This window comes from Carassius auratus, chromosome 49, assembly GCF_003368295.1.
Source record: "Carassius auratus strain Wakin chromosome 49, ASM336829v1, whole genome shotgun sequence".
In the NCBI taxonomy this organism is placed as follows: domain Eukaryota; kingdom Metazoa; phylum Chordata; class Actinopteri; order Cypriniformes; family Cyprinidae; genus Carassius; species Carassius auratus.
In genome coordinates, this window is record NC_039291.1 from 3,939,352 (window position 1) to 3,960,318 (window position 20,967).

Genomic DNA, 20,967 nt, shown 5'->3' on the forward strand with positions numbered 1-20,967 from the left:
TTAAATAAAATATAAATATATAAAAAAACAATTTACTTCTACAACTATTACTACTACTAATAAAAACTATAACAAAATTAATATTTTATATATATATATATATATATATATATATATATTAGTGCTGGGCAACGATAAAATATTTTAATCGCGATTAATCGCATGATTTTCTGCGATTAATCACGATTAATCGCAGCATGCGCAAAATTCAATAATGAAATCAAAAGTAGTGTATTGTGTAATTTTATTCTTTCAAAGTTCTGCTGTATGAACAAAAGTGCAATACAATTTTGTTTGTCAAAGCTTTAAACAAATAAAGTCCTTTTTTTACAACAGTTAAAAGTTAGTAGCGGTTAACATTTCTTGTAAATCTTAACTTAAACATTAATGTAATCATATTAAATATAACATTAACGTATAAATAAATAAAAATGTTTTATTAAATAAAACATTAAAGTTTTGTTTAGTTTGTAAAAATATATATATATATATATATATAAATTATGTCCAGAACCTCAATCATAACATTTTAACTGGCCCCTTCCGATCAACAACATCAATCTCCTTTAAGAGACTGAGAATCTCAGTCCAAAAAAAAATAAAAATATTTCAGTGATGCAGGTTGAGTGGACAAAATTAACTTCATTTATCCATTCTTCCAACTTTACATTTACTTACTCATCTGCACCTAGCCAGTTGCTAAGACACACAAGGTCATTCACATTTTCAGATCAGAATCAGAATCAGAATGAGCTTTATTGCCAGGTATGTTTACACTTACAAGAAATTTGTTTTCGTGACAGAAGCATATACATACATATATACATACATACATATATATATATATACATACATATATATATATATATATATATATATATATATATATATATATATATATATATATATATATATATATATATATATATATATATATTTATATATGCAAATTTATTATATTAATAAATACTAGAATAATATATCAGTAACACTAAATAACAGATTTGGCAGCCCGTGGTAACTGTATGTTTTCACTGTATGGAAAAAAAGCAGCTTGAACATTCTGCTAAACTTCTGTGCTCCTCAGAAGAAAGACAAGTGAGTAAGTGATGGCATACATATTTATGTTTGTATATTCCTCTAATAAAGGTGAAGACAAGAGCAGAGGAGCATGTGCAGCTTCATTTGGAATACAAACCACACAGCAGTGCTTTTCAAAAAGGGTTAAATAAATCAAAGGATCGTGCTGTGATGATTGAAACACTGCACCCATTAGTGAGGAAGAAAAGTCAATTGTGTTTCCAACACCAGAGACAGACTAGGCTTCGTTCAAACCACTCTTCTGCATAAACGTTATAGTCTGTAATTCACAAGATGCTCTCAGAAACAGTCTAATATACATTTATTGTAAATCCAAAGTATTCATAAGGTATAACGTACAATGACATAGAACTACCCCATCAAGTAAATATGTGGTGCATCCTGACAGTAGAAATTTGAAACAGAGGTGTGTGTGTGTATGGAAGCATATGGGTAGCATTATTCAATTTGGGATGTAATATGCAAAATGACAATGCAATATGTAAAATGGCAATGCATTTCTGTATTTACATATACATTTTTCAATACATCTGTGCAACGTTTGGTGCAAAATGAAAATGAAAATTAAATTACATAATTTTCATTTGCCATTTACTACACCAGTTTTAAAATGTAAAATGAATATTAATTTTAACGCTTTATAAGTTGCAAAATTAAAAAGAAAATGTATTACAGAAATGATTAGATATGTCTAACATGTTAAAGCAAAAACTGTGGCAAAATGATCATTTAAATGCTATTTTTCTTAATTGCATTAACACTCACAGTCAAGACACTTACGATTGCATTTTCATTCGGTGTCCCGCAATGAATGTAGCAAAATTCAATCTGCACATTGAAAATGCATTCCGAGCCAATCACGTGTCCCCGCCCTCGCGCCACGTCAATCATTGTGTGAACAAGGCGGGGCTTACAGAAGGTCAGAGACTCAAGTCTCAAGAAGAGGATTCAATCAAGTGAGACAACATGGACAAGACAGTTGGTCCGTGTATGTTTTGATCATTTAGGTTTATGGCTTCAATATTTCATTCGGATTTGTGGGCGGAGCTGAAACGCTGCTTTCATCTGATTGGTCGAATCGGATCGGTTTTCATCTGACAGCCTTCAGCTCGGTCTTGTCATTCTTTCAGGCAGAATAAGAGTCAGTGCGAGTGAAGCACTGAAATGTCTGAAACTACGCTCACTGTTAATTAGCATAATATTTGAATCAGATGTAGCTGGGCAAATTCGTGCTGCTGAGACCTGCAAATTATTTCTAGGTTGTAGTATTGTATGAATATTGTCCCAATGATAAATACAGTGCAAATAGTTCTGTCCCTTTGGATAACAGTGAAGGGGAAATTAAAATCAATAATAGACTGAACAGTTCCATGTCTGTAACATTTACCACTCTCATCTTTTAAGTCATAAGTGTGTGTGTGACATTAATAAATAATTGTAAAAATGAATATAGTTACATTTCTAAATAAAAATAGTAAAATTAGCTCTATGCTGCTCAGTGTTCCTGTAGCCTACCCCAGAGCGCCCTCTCGCGGCTGTAGACGGTAATGTTTTCTCTTGGTCTTGAATAAATGTGACATATAGTCCAGTGCGACTTATATATGTTTTTTTCCTCGTCATGACGTATTTTTGGACTGATGCAACTTATACCGAAAAATACAGTTAACATTATTATTATTATTTATTATGAGAGTAATTGACACAGACTAGAACTTTAATGTTTCACCCAATTCAGCTCATATCTTTAGACTCGTCCGACTCGTGTTGCTTGTATAACTGGCCAGACTTACCTTCCCAAAAAATCCTATTTAATTTTATTTCATAAATTTATATTTATTTCCACTTTACTGTTATCCAAAGGGACAGAACTATTTGCACTGTTTTTATCAGTGGGACAATATTCATACAATACTACAACCTAGAAATAATTTGCAGGTCTCAGCAGCACGAATTATGTGCCCAGCTACATCTGATTCAAATATTATGCTAATTAACAGTGAGTGTAGTTTCAGACATTTCAGCTGAAGGCTGTCAGATGAAAACCGATCCGATTCGACCAATCAGATGAAAGCAGCGTTTCAGCTCCGCCCACAAATCCGAATGAAATATTGAAGCCATAAAACCTAAATGATCAAAACATACACGGACCAACTGTCTTGTCCATGTTGTCTCACTTGATTGAATCCTCTTCTTGAGACTTGAGTCTCTGACCTTCTGTAAGCCCCGCCTTGTTCACACAATGATTGACGTGGCGCGAGGGCGGGGACACGTGATCGGCTCGGAATGCATTTTCGATGTGCACATTGAATTTTGCTACATTCATTGCGGGACACCGAATTAAAATGCAATCATAAGTGTCTTGACTGTGAGTGTTAATGCAATTAAGAAAAATAGCATTTAAATGATCATTTTGCCACCGTTTTTGCTTTAACATGTTAGACATATCTAATCATTTCTGTAATACATTTTCATTTTAATTTTGCAACTTATAAAGCGTTAAAATTAATATTCATTTTACATATTAAAACTGGTGTAGTAAATGGCAAATGAAAATTATGTAATTTAATTTTCATTTTCATTTTGCACCAAACGTTGCACAGATGTATTGGAAAATGTATATGTAAATACAGAAATGCATTGCCATTTTACATATTGCATTGTCATTTTGCATATTACATCCCAAATTGAATAATGCTACCCATATGCTTCCATATATGTGTGTGTGTGTTCAGCAGGGTGGAGAGCAGTAATTAGCCTGTGTTAATAGTTAGTTTTGTCTTGTCGCCGGTCGCTTGGGCAGGAGCACCATGGAAACGCCAGATGAAGGATAGCGGACTTAATCTCTATTAATGGTTCAGCCAGCAGAACTGCCTCTGTACATCTTTGTGAGTACACATCTACTGAATTCGGTCACTTTATAACGTGTATAACATTTAAAATTCCACCATATTATTTCTAGGTCATGCACTATATGGACAAAAGTATAGGGACACAACTCTAAAAGGGATAGTTTTTCTGTGCGATTTAGGCAAGGTACCAACTCACACTGTACGAGTAGATCGCATGCAATGTAAAGCCAAAGCTCACGATTTTAATGCGCTCACTGTATCCGATCGTCGAGTTGCGATTTGACTGCTTACACTATACGTGGGGAATCAACCGAATCAACACGTAGGATCCCTCAGAACCCGGATGTTTGTGGCTGTTCCAGAATAAACATGGTTTCCCGGGATAAACGCACTGCTTTGGTGATATACGCAATTCTTTGTGCTGAAACGTCCAAAAAAAAAAAAAAAAAAAAACTAAATAAATAAAAAGTCATCGGCGTATCTGGTGGCTTGGAAGATGTGGCCAATATGGTTTATCCATTTTGCAACGTGAAATGAAGGCAAGCAGGCGTTTTCATTAATCAACACAGCTCATATCAGAGAGCTTCCTCTGCGTTATGGTGAGCAAGCTGTCCAAACACCAGCAGTGTGTGCCAGTGCAGTGTGGCAGCTGCGAGTGGTGTTAGTGTGTGGGCAGAAAACAGGCCAGTGGCACCTGCTGAGGGCATTAGAGCCCAGATCAGAATCTGTGCAGTGCTGAGGTGTTAACAGGTTAACAACACAAGCTCAATGAAGCTTCACACATATGATGTGTGTGTGTGCATGTCAATGAAGAAAGGTTAGCTTATGGCATATTTAATAAATGTAATATTTAAAAGGCAGTAGGAAGCTTAGCAATACAAACAGAAAGACAACATGTAAAAATAAATAAATAAAACAAATTATTTATATATATATATATGTATGTGTGTATGTGTGTGTGTGTGTGTGTCTGTGTGTAAATGTAATAACATATTACTTATTAGTATTTAACTAGATGAGTAAAGTTTGATGACAAACTTGGTTGTTGGTTTGGCAAAGTCTTGTCTGAAAATTTTTTATCATTCTTGCTCTAAGTCAATATTATGTTGCTAACATAATTTAACACATTGCTAGCATGTTGTTAACATGATTTAACATTTTGTCAGCATGTTTCAAACATTAACACATTGCTAACCTGTTTTACCATGTTAACACAATTGTACATTGTCCAAGCATGGTTTAGCACACTACTAATGTTTCTAATATGTATTAACATGATGCTAACGTGTTTCTAGTATTTTAAACATATTCATAGCATGATTTAACACATTAATAACATTTTTATGGGGTGCTAACATAATGTAACATTGCTAACATGTTTTAAATTGTTGCTAGCATGACTTAACTTGTTGCTAGCATGCTTTAACATGTTGCTAACATGATTAGCACACTGCTAGAATGCTCTAAGATGCTATCTAAGGATAGCTTTGCTTGTGACTGATAGCTTAAATACTACATGCATATGATTGTAAAAAAGTATTGAACCCTCTCAGTGAAAGTCTCTACAACTTTTTTATATATAATTTTGATCATCTGTTTAAAAAAAAAAAAAAAATCATAAGCCCAATCAGTTAGAAAAGATAAGCAACTGAGTCAAATGTCTGAGCCAAGTTTGCTGGTTGTAGCTTAAAAACAGTTTAAAATGTAGTTCCATAAAAAGGAGAAGAAGAACATTATTTTATGCTATCAGCTGACAAAAACTAAGGTGTTAAGCAAGTAGCACATATCCTCCTGATAAAGTTACTATGTTGTTTTAGTGAAGGATCAGCTTACGGTAACCATGCCTGATCTGGGACATCTTGAGTGAATCCTGGAGGCTTTATTTTCAGATACTCAAGTCACTTGAGGAATGGTTGTCCTATTGCAGTATGAATGTAAGAATGTGTGTGTGTGTGTGTGTGTGTGTGTGTGTGTCATGCTGGTAAGGAAGCAGGTCTGACTGTGATGCCATCTGTGCCAGCGCCACCCTACCTTCCTGACATTTACACTCGGCAACACAATATGTACACTACACTACACATTACACACAGTTTATCCAATATGATATCAGAATCAGTTATGATTTCCACACTGGAGGAAAACATGTATAACAGAGATAACCTAGCTTTCAACTAATCAATAAATTATTTAATGACACAAACAAACATACACATGTAAGATTTTTCAAACGTTTTAAAAATAATGCCATTCTGCTCACCAAGGATGCATTTATGTGATCAAAAAGAAGTAAAAACAGCGATATTAAAGTTTTTCTAAATTAATATATTATAAAATTTAATTTATTTATAAGTCAAAGCTTAACCTGTCATAATTTCAAAAAATTAAAATGTTATTATTAAATACACTAAAAATTAAGATAAAAGTGCTGGGCAACAAAAATAATTTAACAGCGATTAAACAGCAGGACTGTCTGTGATTAATTGCAATCCATCGCATTATGCACAACTAACAAATGCATCCAAAAGAAGTGTACTGTGCACATTTTTTTTTCATTAAAAAGTACTGCTATATGAACAAAGGTGCACTAACATTTGGTTTGCAAACACTTTAAACAAATATGGTGCTTTTTACAGCAGCATTCCTTTTACAGAGTAGCAGTTAAATTATAACATTAATGTAAATAAATTAAATATAAAACAAGCTATTTGTCACTGCCAGGACATCAAGGTCTTTTTAAATAAATAAATAAATATACACACAGTGGGTATGGAAAGTATTCAGACCCCTTAACATTTTCACTCTTTGTTATATTGCAGCCATTTGCTAAAATCATTTAAGTTCATTTTTTTCCCCAATGTACTCACAGCACCCCATATTCACAGAAAAACACAGAATTGTTGACATTTTTGCACATTTATTAAAAAGGAAAAACTGAAATATCACATGGTCCTAAGTATTCAGACCCTTGGCTTGACCCTATATCTAACTCAGGTGCTGTCCATTTCTTCTGATCATCCTTGAGATGGTTCTACATCTTCATTTGAGTCCAGCTGTATTTGATACTGAAACTGATTGGACTTGATCAGGAAAGCCACACACTTGTCTATATAAGACCTTACAGCTCACAGTGCATGTCAGAGCAAATGAGAATCATGAGGTCAAAGGAACTGCCTGAAGAGCTCAGAGACAGAATTGTGGCAAGGCTCAGATCTGGCCAAGGTTACCAAAAAACAAAAAACAAATCTGCTGCACTTAAGGTTCCTAAGAGCACAATGGCCTCCATAATCCTTAAATGAAGATGTTTGGGATGACCATAACTCTTCCTAGAGCTGGCCGTCTGGCCAAACTGAGCTATCGGGGGAGAAGAGCCTTGGTGAAAGAGGTAAAGAAGAACCCAAAGATCACTGTGGCTGAGCTCCAGAGATGCAGTCGGGAGATGGGAGAAAGATGCAGAAAGTCAACCATCACTGCATCCCCCCACCAGTCTGGGCTTTATGGCAGAATGGCCCGACGGAAGCCTCTCCTCAGTGCAAGACACATGAAAGCCCCCATGGAGTTTGCTAAAAAACACCTGAAGAATTCTCTGGTCTGACTTTTTGGCCTTAATTCTAAGCGGTATGTGTGGAGAAAACCAGGCACTGCTCATCACCTGTCCAACACAGTCCCATCAGTGAAGCATGGTGGTGGCAGCATCATGCTGTGGGGGTGTTTTTCAGCTGCAGGGACAGGACGACCGGTTGCAATCAAGGGAAAGATCAATGCGGCCAATATCCAGCGATATCTTGGATGAGAACCTTCTCCAGAGAGCTCAGGACCTCAGACTGGGCCGAAGGTTCACCTTCCAACAAGACAATGACCCTACGCACACAGCTAAAATAATGAAAGAGTGGCTTCACAACAACTCTGTGACTGTTCTTGAATGGCCTAGCCAGAGCCCTGACTTAAACCCAATTGAGCATCTCTGGAGAGACCTGAAAATGGCATTCCACCAACGTTTACCATCCAACCTGACAGAACTGCAGAGGATCTGCAAGGAGGAATGGCAGAGGATCCGCAAATCTTTCCCAAAAGGACTCACGGCTGTATTAGATCAAAAGTGTGCTTCTACTAATTACTGAGCAAAGGGTCTGAATACTTTACTATGTGATATTTCAGTTTTTCTTTTTTAATAAATATGCAAAAATGTCAACAATTATGTGTTTTTCTGTCAATATGGGGTGCTGTGTGTACATTAATGAGAAAAAAAAAATAATATAAAATAATAATACTTAAATGATTTTAGCAAATGGCTGTAATTTAAAAAAAACGTGAAAAATTTAAGGGGGTCTGAATACTTTCCGTACCCACTTTATATATAGTTTGTTGTAGAAAAAAACAAGTTATGCTCAGAGTCCATAGCCTCGATCATAATATTATAACCGGTTCCTTCCTATTAGAGACCTGCAGGATCGCGGGACCCATCGCAGCAGAGTGTGGTGCAGGACAACACTTGATGGGTGGGTAGACACTTGTGTTACTGGATGTGGGAGAATAATTAGGGTGTGCTCACACAAGGCAATCTTAACCCCAAAAGCCTGGTTTGTTTGACTAGCGTGATCGCTCTGTTTAGCAGTCCCTGGCTCGTTGTAAAGAGGTGAGCAAGAGTGGTTCAGTTATATTTAGATCAGTGAGTGAGAGCGCTAACCGCGTCGGAGCGCAGATGTTCTGATGCGTGCTGCATGATTGCGTGAATATTTCTGAGTGGCAAAAGCAATATATCTGTACAGCAATATTTTGTGAGAGGGCAGTGTGTTACTGCGTCCCATACGACTCAAAATAATAAACCACAAAGTTAACAAAACAATGCACTCCACTGTGTTGAGCAAGTGCTTCTCTGCGGTCTTCACATGCTGTCGGAAACTTACTATTTCTCATCTATGAAGTAAGAAATATGAGCATGTTGCATTATTTTCTGTGGTTTGCGAATGCTGATGCTTAACCTAAATTATTTGATCGGGAGCATCCCCTCCTGTGACCCATGATTTGTCTGTATGTGTATTCAGAGCTGGTGAGCAACGGATTTTCATAATAATAATAAAAAAAACTACAAATTTCTATACAAATGCATACAGATATACAAATGTATATACAAATACACCCTGACCTAATATATACATATTAGGACTGGGTGTATTTGTATAAACATTTGAATACATTTTTCTTATTTTATACTTATTTTGTATCTTTTCAAATTGTCCTTTTTTTATTAATAAACACAATTTAGTTCCAATCTCAATTCCTCAGAGCTGATCCAAACATGTTCAGGAGACACACCTCCATTTGTCATATTCATAAATGTTTCGCTTTCATGTGGCTGCTCCTCAAACTACATGCATCAGCTGCAGTGATGTCCTGGGAATATTTCCTGCTCGCCTTGACTTCCTAACAACTCGAATCATCTGAGAATGTGTTTTTTTTTTTTTTTTTTTGATAAATGTAATCTGTTACTAATGTCCTCTCCTCTACTAACACCTCTCCATGCTTGACATTCAAGTGGCTTTAAACATTTAAACATCTGACGAAAAGCAGGATATCAGACTTGAGCTAGACAGGCTGAAGAGTTTAAAGACGGCAAATGTGTTTAAACACTGAGAGCAAATATTGAGGCAAAAACTGCTGGGAGCGAGACAAATTTTAGCTGCCTGTTGTCTTGCTGCTTTAATGAAAGGGTTGCGAGATATTTATGCACAGCTCTAAAAGCCAGTCTATAACTCCTAAACCCACTGAACAACAGCCCCTGTGGATTCACCCTCCAGGCATTAGATGCAGACGCCTATTTTTCATCCAAAAAACAAGAATGAATAAATAAAAAAAAAACAGACACAAACTCTGAATTAAAGGAATACCAAAGACGAACATGTTGTCGTTGTTTACTCAAGCGAACGTACAAACAGATTTGAATAAATTTAACTTTACATCACTTGCTCACCAATGGATCCTCAGCAGTGAATGGGTGCCGTCAGAATGAGAGTCAGTAATCCACTCCAGTCAATTAGCATATTCTGAAGCAAAAAGCTGCATGTTTGTAAGAAACAAATTCATCAAGGATATTACATTCAAACAGTCTCTTCTGGACAAAATATGAGTTCTTAATTCATAATAACACTTCATCCAGCAAAAAAGGAAAAGGTGTCCATTTCCTGCTGCCCTTTCGTATAAAAATTAAATAAAATAAAATTGTAATTCCACTGACATATTTGTTTAAAACTGCTTTGGAGAGTTATTCTTCTTCTAAAAGGTGATTGTTCTGTGTATATTTCTCTCCTGATTCAGACAGGCTTTTCACTTCACAAGTCATTAACTGATGGACTGAAGCGGTGTGGATTACTTGTGGATTATTGTGATGTTTTTATCAGCTGTTTGGACTCTCATTCTGACGGCACCCATTCACTACAGAGGATCCATTTGTGAGCAAGTGATGCAATGCTACATTTCTCCAAATCCATTCCGACCATGTTCTAACCCGATGGCCTAAGGGCAAGTAAATCATATAAAATGTTCATTTTGGGGTGGCCTATTCCTTTAATTACAAGAGATTTGCAGATCAGCACAAATGGCCCATACGTCTAATGTTCACAGTGCAGATTAGAAGAGCTGTTGCTAAAAACATTTCTCCTCCATTCAGCTCATTACGTTGGTCATCTGGCTTCACAAATCCAAGAGAGAGGTTTGAGAGGATTTATTTGTTTATAGCGCATCGGCTCTTTTGAAGTAGATCTCATTAGCATAATGATTATGCATACAAACTGATTCTGATTCAATTCAGATACATCTGGCCCTCAGTGGTGGGTCCTTTGCCTAAACAACTACATCAGTTAGAGAGGAGAAAACGAAATAAAGATATAAAACAGATAGTTCTAACTCTACATATCAACAGCATCCCCTACATTGGGCTAACAAACAATATAATATAATATAATATAATATAATATAATATAATATATGTTTGGACAGTGTAAAAAGTTATATTGAGATCTATTACAATTTACAATAACTTCGTAATTTATTCCTGTGATCAAATCTGAATATTCAGAATCACTAATTCAGTCTTTACTGTCACATGATCCTTCAGAAATCATTGTAATATGCTGCTTTGCTGCTCAAGAAAAAAAAAAAAAATTCTAATAATGTTGAAAACAGTTTTTACTGCTTCATATTTTTGCAGTGCATTTTTTTTCAGGATTAAGAATAGCATTTATTTTATTTTTTTTCTAACATTGTCTAAACTGTCACTTTGGCCCGTTTAATGCATCTTCGCTTTGCATCTGTTTTTCAAACAATGGTATACTCTCTCCCTCCCTCCCTCCCTCCCTCTCTCTCCCTCCCTCCCTCTCTCTCCCTCCCTCTCTCTCCCTCCCTCTCTCTCTCCCTCTCCCTCCCTCTCCCTCCCTCTCTCTCTCCCTCTCCCTCCCTCCCTCTCTCTCTCCCTCTCCCTCCCTCTATCTCTCTCTCTCTCTCTCTCTCTCTCTCTCACACACAATAAATGTTCAATTATTTAGTGAGATCTCTAACCTTGGTAAAATCTCAAACATGGTTTTGACAGCTGATATTATCATAGTGTCTGTTCTGACCACAAGGTTTCCCCAAAACAGATCAAATACAGTTTCAAATGACAGACGTTTGATTATCTGGCAGTATTTCAAGAGTCAGACGCTTCAAAGCAGGATCTAGGTTAGCCTTCCGTCTGAAACATATATCCACGTGCGCAGACTCCTGCTGAAGAACACACTCACAGGAGGATCTCACACAACTCATCCTCATGCAGCGCAGTGACGAGTCTTTAACAGAGCCCAGGCTTCCTTCCACCTGCTGATCCATTCCCACAAACATTTCCAAATGCTGAAGTTTCATGTGTTTCCTGTAAAGGCCATTTTTTTTTTCTCTTTTTGCAACATTTATCTGGAAACTAGTCAGTTGAATTCAACACGTGTAAGCATATGAATGAATACAACATGTATTGTGAATGTCATTTACACACACACACACAAAAAAAAAAAAAAAAATGTGTAAAAATTTGGGGCGAGTTATTTTATTTATTTAGCAATAAATACTTGTATTCAGTGAAAATGAATTAAATTGATCACAAGTGACAATAAAGCCATTTACAATGCTACAAAAGCTTTATATTTTAAATAAATAATGTTCTTTTTAATTTTCTATTAATCAAAATGTCCTGAAAAGTGTCCTGTATTACCAAAAAAATATTAAACATTACAACCATTTTCAGCATTGATAATAAGAAATGTTTCTTGAGCAACATATTAGAATGATTTCTGAAGGATCGTGTGACACTGAAGACTAGAATAATGATGCTGGAAACTCATCTTTGACTCAAAGGAATAAATTACATCTTCAAATATATTACAATAGAAAACAGTTATATTAAATCAGAATAATATTTCACAATATCACTGATTTTATTGTATTTTTTTATGACATAACTGCAGCCTTGGTGAGCAGAAGAGTCCTTCAAAAACATAAAAAAACGTGGTCGATCATGTAGCCTATTTTCCACTCATATAAATAATATTTTACAAATCAGCATTGACAGGGAAGGATTATGCTGATAAGCTCATATATTCCACACGTCACTGGAGCGTTCAGATACCGCTGGTTTCCAGGGCTACAGCACTGAATAAAGCAGAAACCTATGTCGGCCACATAACGCTCATCTTTGATGATTTCTGAGAGCAGGAAATCAGATTTAAGATGCTTTCCTACAGCAAAACAGGGCTGATCAGAGCAAAAGTATGATCAAATTATAGAGGAAATGTGATCGTGAGGACTATGATACAGTATGTCATGATTCACTCACACCAAAGTGGGAGGTAAAACAAGAGTCAATCTGACAAAAGTGGCTTAGAAAGAGGTCAGCTGCCAAAGTTCAGTCCAGACTGTCTACAGACCTACTTACAAAATTAGGCAAGGAAAATCAAGCATGGATGTGGGTAGAACCGACTCCACATTAAACACAAGAGAACCTATTTGTGAAAAAAAAAAAAAAAAAAAAAACACCGGTAAAGAAATACAAAGCAAAGCTGCGGGGGCAGTAGAAGTGTGTGATTTATGACATACACCAATTGTTACAGCCACTTCTGTTATGAATTTGGAGAACCCAAAGACATATCTTTTCAATTGTTTTAAGTTGTAATAATATTCCACAAAATCACTGTTTTTAATAATACTGTTTTAAGCCATATTTATGAAAAGAAAGAAAAAAAAACTTACTAAATAATAATAAATAATAATAATAATAATAATAATAATAATAATAAATGATTCTGAATCTTGTATAATGGCAGAAGATTAATCATTTTTTGGCTCAATGTCCCAGTCCTGGTGAGAAGGACTTCTGAATGTTTCACGAAGCCTCACCAAACCCGCTTATTTCTGCAGCTACATGAAACAGTTTAGCACACAACGCACGGACGTGGCTGAGGAAGGGAAACCAATGCACTTCCTGTGTGTCATTTCCTTCAGAGGACAGAAATCACAGTGAGAAAATGTCAAACATGACTCGGGTTCATTCATGACTGAGACTGACAGTGATTAAGAACGATGTAGATGTTTATGTAGATGCACTTTAGTTACAGCTAAGGTTTGTCATCAGCAGTGCAGCTCAGCAGTCTTTCCACATACACGGCCCGTCTCATATTCACTCTCTAGTCTAGCTTAGGTGCACTCATAGTTTCCTACGGAAGCCCATTTCTGCCACAAAAAAAAAAAAAAAAAATTGGTTTTATCTCACAATTCTGACTTTTTCTTCACAGAATTGTGAGCTACTGTATAAATTTGCAGTTGCGAGTTTAAAGTCAGATCTGTGAGATAGAAAAGTCAAAATTCGAGATACAAACTCTGACTTTTTTCCCCCAAGAATTGCGTGATACAAACACACAATTGTGAGCTATAAAATCATAATTGTGAGATATAAAGTCAAATGCAAAATAAAAACTCATAATTCTGACTTTTTTTTCACGTAACTGGGATTTTATCTCTCGCAATTCTTTTTTTCTCAGAATTGCGAGTTTCTCTCACAATTATGACTTTTTAACTTGCAATTGCAAGTTTATATCATGCAATTCTGAGAAAAAGTACGAAATAGGGGTGCGTGATAAATATCGTCCGATAATTAATGCGCATCTCGCCGGTAAAGCCGGTGCTCGCTCTAATCAGCGGTAAATTCCATCGGGTGCATGATTTCACATAGAGCAGCTGTTACTACACAGAGCCGTTGTTAACTGACTAGCTGCGCAAATAAATGCTGATAATGAATGTGGATTTGCGCATCTTCTCAGTGAACAACGGCTCTGTGTAACAGCTGCTCTATGTGAAATCACGCACCTGAAGGAATTTACAGCTGATTAGAGCGAGCAACGGCTTTACCGGCGAGATGCGCATTAATTATCGGACGATATTTATCGCGCACCCCTAGTATGAAATGCCACATAAAAAGTCGCAATTACATTTTTTTTTTTATTCAGTGGCGAAAAAACGGGCTTCCATACTTTCCTCCCCTAAATTAATTTGAAGCAAACCGCAACAAAATCTCACACTGGAATTGGGCTGGATTAAAACACGGAGTATATTCAATGTTTCATCTGCAATATAAGATTTCATTTTTAAGATTTGATCAACTTCTCTGTTTTAAACCTCAGTAGCAAAACTGTGCACAGACTTTTGAATAAATTATTTAAAATAGTCTATTTTCAATACACTAGATCACAAACGTACACAGTAGTCGTGGCATGCCATTTGATATGCTTTAAACATGTTTTGAATGCCCATGAAAGAGTTTGCATCGAAACTGAAGTCTACTTTGGGCTTAACCCTCTCTTTGTTCCCTTCCCGTATGGTGCATCCTGAACTGCCTGTGTCTCTGTGCTAATAAAGGGGGATTTTAGAACACTACTCATCTCCAGACCTGTGCTCTGGTGCAGTAGCAGGAATTAACACAAATCTCCCTATCGTTTCTGCCAGAGCAAATATGAGCCCTGAATGTTAGCTAAAATTAGGCTCGTTTGAGCTCACTCCCATCATGAGACATCAGATAATTTAGAACGGAATCTTCAAATAGAATGTGTTTGTCACTTCTCTATTGTCACCTTCTGGAGTTTTATGTTGGTTTCCTTTCAGCTATTTTGGCGTCAGTATACGAATAGATTTTCAAAAGTCAATAAATGTTAACAAATGTAAGTCAACGAATGTAAAAGAAAATTGACAAACCGAATATGTCAGTTTCGTTCATTCCCTATAATAGGTATAAAGAACATTTTTTTTTTATTTTTTTTTTATCATCATCACCCAGAATCAGACAATTGGAATGATCAGCAAAACAGAATGAAATATTTCACACTGCATGATAAAGAGAATAAATGCCCAGTTAGTTAACATCATACAACACGTTCTGGTTCTGACTGACTTTTTTATGCCCAAACTGAACATTTAGACTTTGATTCTGAGATTGCTGATGTGCTTTTATTATTTTATTTTTTTATAATCGTGGAAATAGATGAAACCGTTAAATACGTCATATTGAGTCCCTGTTGCTTATGTTATTAGAAAATGAAACAAAATTTTATCAAAATTTGATAATTGCATGAATATTTTAAACAACTGAGAAAACATGTTTTTAAATCATCCATCAAGTTCCCGAATCTATGCTTATGTATATGCATACATTCATATATATATATATATATATATATATATATATATATATATATATATATATATGAATGTATGCATATACATAAGCATAGATTCGGGAACATAGATTCGGGAACTTTTATATACATACATACATATGCATTACCAAACAAAAGTTTGAGATCAGAACAATTTTATTGTGTTTAAAGGAGTTTCTTTTGCTCATCAAGGCTGCATTTATTTGATCAAAAATACAGGAACATATGTAATATTGTGGAATATTATTATGATGTAAAACAACATTTTTCTATTTTAATAAACAGTAAAATGTAATTTATTCCTGTGATGCAAATCTGTATTTTCAGTAGGGTTGCTCCAATCACGTCAGTAAAGCCGGTTCTCTAATCAGCTGTAAATTCCCTCAGGTGTGTGATTTCACATAGAGCAGCTTTTACTACACAGAGCCGTTGTTAACTGAGAAGATGCGCAAATAAACACTGAAAATGAACGAGAGAGAGAGAGAGAAAGAGCGTGAGAGATAGAGCGAAACCACGAGAGAGAGAGAGAGCGCGCGAGAAACCGCGAGAGAGAGAGCAAGAGGAGAGAGAGAGCATGAGAGAGAGAGAGAGAGAGAGAGAGAGAGAGAGAGTGTGCGAGAGAGAGTGCGAGAGCGAGAGAGAGAGAGAGATTGCACGAGAGAGAGCGCGAGCGAGAGAGAGATTAATAAATATAGTAACAAAAGTATTGCTCGTGGTAAGTTCATGTTAGTTAATATTTTAACAATTCAAACCATATCCTAAAGTTACAAACAAATAATTTACTCTAGTTTAAATAATACTATAATCAATTATAAATAATAATCATTTAAAATGAGAATGTAAGTGTGCTCACCCCATTTTTGTTTGTAAGAAAAAATGTGATGATTTAATATCGCAGAAAAATAAAATATCGGAATGTCATTTTTTCCCAATATCGTGCAGCCCTATTTCATAGTCGCAGTAGTTTGACTACTGAAGTGGCCGACTGTAGAGCCCTGTAATGTCTGACTTCAAGTCACACATTCGGAGGGTCACAGTGTAACTGCAAACAAATGCCCCACTGTACTGCACTCTCAGTCATGCCAGAGTCACATTGCACTGACTGCAGGCAACAGAAAAGATGTTGTACAGCATCATGTTAATGAGTAAAAGCATGTGGAAAGGTGCAAACCAAAGACATTGATATTGCATAGTTCATGATCCATGTGGGGTGACCAGGGGCCAATTAATTAAATGACCTGGAAATAGTAGCCACACTGCAATTTGGTTTTAATATGTCCAACACTCACAGCTACAGTATGTCAGTATGCTCATTCATCAAAACAGTCACAAGTCTATATAATGACTTTTAATTTCCCAGAAGAATGTTTTCACATTCTTGTTGTCATGCACTAATCAGTGAAAAAAAATATCTGCATATCAGTTTATATCTGCATGGTGCTCTGATTCACAAAGCAGCTGTCTGAATCACAATGGACCGTGTTAATCATAGCACAGCTCTCTCATCACAGGAGACTGACACAGACTGACCCTGAACCATAGCGGGCTAGCTGGGATGGAATATAGGACTTCCTCAATCTGAAGTGCATCATAGGAGTGGGCAATAAAAGCATTTCTATGTCAATATACTTAAAGATGTACTTATGTGTCTTTAAATCATCTTCAGAAGTGTACCTGAGATAAATTTAGAAGAGCACATTTGTAATTACTGCATAATTATTTAATATGAATTTCTGGGGCAAAGACATATTTGGAGCTAAACAGGGCTATCATAGTTAACTACTAAAACCATAAAAAAGCAATCCTTACAATTTTGTTACTTGTAAAAAAAAAAAAAAAAAAAAAAAAGAAAACACACTTGAAATGAAATAAAATATTTAAGACAACTGCAAGGAAAGTAAGTTTTGTTTAGTTTAAAGGTACAATTTGTAAGATATTTGAAGTAAAATATCCAAAAACCACTAGGCTAGTGTTATATATTTTGTCCAGCTGATTACTAACAATATCTCTAATGTTTTCAACTACTTGTAAATTATGAGAAAATTCCCATTCTAAACAGTGACACGGGGCATGATTACTATTTACCATCTGCCGCTGGTTCTGTCGACAAGGACAGCTCCCGTAAACGTAAGCGTACAATCCATAGTCTGATCATGTCTTTGCATTGACTTTGTATGTAATCTACTCGAGCAAATCGTTGAACTCACGTTTGCTATTATTGTTTTTGAATGTACACGAGTGTATATATTTGTTGAACAAGTGGTAATCGTTTACATATCGTCTGATTGATGGCCGTCAGCGGTTGGGTAGGGGACAATAAATCCCATCATTCCACGCTCCTCCTTAGCGTCATCAAACCAAGCGATTGTTATTGTTTTGATAGTGCGCCCTCTAGTGGCAGGTCCTACAACCTGTACCTTTAACTTGTGTACTAAAATACATAAAACTAAACAGGAAATAAAAATAAAATGTATAACTAATAAAATATAACAACAAAAAAAACAATTACTAAAAATGATTGAAAATGAAAATATTAAATAAAAAACAATTCAAAATATAAATAAAAGATATAATATTTCTACAAAACAACAACAACAACAACAAAAAAGTGCAGTCCATCTCCAGTTATTAAGTACTGCATGAGAATTAAAAATAAATAAATATATAAGTTTGTCATCACAAAGACCAATAACTAGGATGATGTAAATAGCATCAGATCGATTACAATGCATTAAGCGTTAATTGTTTCTTTATTAAATTATGGAAATGTCATGAAATCAACAAATCTAACAGTTCAAACAAACCAATAAATAAAGACTTTTCATGGCGCCAACCTACAGTATGAGTATGTTGGTTATTGATTTTGCAAGCTGCATATCTAGATGAATATCATGTGATAGTGAGCATAACTGTTCCTGGATCAGCTTTACCTCGTATACATGAGCTCTGCCTGCGATCACATGACACTCTCATCAGCCTCTGTCTTCTGCTAGATGTTAAATCACATTAGAACATGGCTGGGTCCACTCTCCACGTCAACAGATCGAATCTACCGTCAGTTTCAGCAAGCGAATAAACATGTGAGTTAGCACTATGGTGGTACTACGGTAAAGTTAGATGGAAAACCCACAGTAACAGAGGGTGATACCATGACAATGTAAGATAAACAGAATGATTGCCATACTAAAGTGCCGTGACATTCACATACTACTCCAAATATCACCGTAATTGTAAAAATTTTATGCAGAGCAACATACAGATGCGCGGTATGAATCACCTTTAACGTGTGTCTTTTCGAGTGATGGAAAAGCCTGATGCTTTGCATAAAATAAACGATTTTATTCATAAAGATACAGAATCCAAATATTCCCTCAGAGCTGTTTACTGTTTGTTTTTGGGCCAGTTATAAAGGAAGTTGAAGTATATTTCGGTTATGACTGAGACACAGGAGGGCGGTCTCAGCCATGAGCAGTTCCCCGCCGAACACGACTCCAGCTCGGGCTCGAGAACCAGCGCGACACAGCGCAATTACGTCACTGTCACGCATACCTTAGTATATACCTTTTTGGTCTACAAAAAGCTATGGGCTTTACTATGCTTATTACCACAGTATTTAGTCAAAAATACAATCATGTACATGCATGCATTTCACATATTATTATAGCCCAGTTTGTGCTGATTACAGTGATATTAGACTTTACCCATTTAGATATTTATAAGAAACTGAAAAAAGCAAAAATGTCAGGGCATGACAAAACTTCTCAAGGCCCCAAAAATACCCTTAGACTCCAGAGGGTTAACAGTGTAAAGCGTTACCATAGTACAGTGGGGTAATACCGTGGTACTTCCACCTACTGTAAGAATGATGGCGTTCATGTGGTACTTTACCTAATACACTCTAAAAACTGTTGGGTCGTTTCAACCCAACAGCTGGGTCAAATATGGACAAACCCAACAGCTGGGTCAAATATGGACAAACCCAACAGCTGGGTCAAATATGGACAAACCCAACAGCTGGGTCAAATATGGACAAACCCAACAGCTGGGTCAAATATGGACAAACCCAACAGCTGGGTCAAACATGGACAAACCCAACAGTTGGGTCAAATATGGACAAACCCAACAGTTGGGTTCTATCCTTACATTACATTTTTAACCCAGAAGTTGAGTTAGTCCATATTTGGCCCAAAGTTGGGTTGAAACAAGAGGGGTGTGATAAACTCTCCAAAAAGCACAATAGTTTTTGAACACATAACCCTCAGGAGCAGTTTTCTCTTCAGTGAGCGTTATTCCACGAACACGGTTAATAAATGTGTAATATTTGAGTGTGTATGATGCTTGACACGCACCGTCGATGTTCTCTCTGTCGCTGATGTGCTGCAGGTTGCAGCCCGTGTCCTCGCGGCTCAGCTCCGGTTCGGGCCGGTACGACTCCAGCCTCGAGTGCGCGTTCCGCCGGAGCTTCGGGCTGGACGACACGCAGCAGGACGTGCTGTTCCCCATGAGTCCCGGTGTGTGCGGATCAACGAGCGGCACTGATCGACGGAGCCCCGCCGCAGATGATGGGCGTAACAGCCGCGGACGACGGGAGGAAACAAGGGCTCTGCGATCCGCGAGAAGATCACGCCCGCGCGAAACGCTCGTGTGGAGACATCAGCGGGTCACGATCACGAGCGTCCTCGTCAAATCAACACATAATCCACGCGGACTGCTCTCGGGGAGGTCACTGTTACATCTTATCGTTCAGCTGTCAGTGTATCACCCAGCTCTCAGTCACAAACATATACACACAGAGACAGAGAAGACGAAACAGCTTCCGGTTCAGCGCCTGACGTCACTCAGAACGATACATTTTGTACCTGCTTGCACGAGATTGTAATATTAATACGAAATGAAGAGTGCCTGGAAGATTTGATCTGGCATATTTGTCTCTTGTTGTTGGTTGTTTGGAACTACGTTGATTTTGTTACATATTAATCAATGAATGGAACCATTCGTATTATGTAAACAGTGTATTTTGGTGTTGAATGTTAACATATATACAGTGTTTATATCTTGAAGGTTCATATTCTGTATATAAAGTACTCTATACAGATACACACACACACACACACACGAAAAAAAAAAAAAAATATATATATATATATATATATATATATATATATATATATATATATATTACGCAGTACAGACCAAAAGTTTGGACACACTTCTCATTCAAAGAGTTTTCTTTATTTTCATGACTATGAAAATTGTAGATTCACACTGAAGGCATCAAAACTATGAATTAACAC

At 36.5% G+C, this 20,967-nt stretch overlaps 1 protein-coding gene across 4 annotated transcripts in view; it reads right to left on the minus strand.

The window, feature by feature from the left end:
* The window catches only part of LOC113066054 (cyclin-Y-like), a 46,441-nt gene extending 25,894 nt beyond the window's left edge, over positions 1 to 20,547 (minus strand). The window contains exon 1 of one of the 4 annotated variants that reach the window (XM_026237650.1): positions 20,023 to 20,547. In XM_026237650.1, the coding sequence (XP_026093435.1) occupies positions 20,023 to 20,176 (154 nt within the window). In that variant the 5' untranslated portion in view covers positions 20,177 to 20,547. The remainder of the gene's footprint in view (positions 1 to 20,022) is intronic. The other 3 variants (XM_026237651.1, XM_026237652.1, XM_026237653.1) reach the window with 3 other exon arrangements.
* Between the last annotated feature and the right edge of the window lie 420 nt (positions 20,548 to 20,967).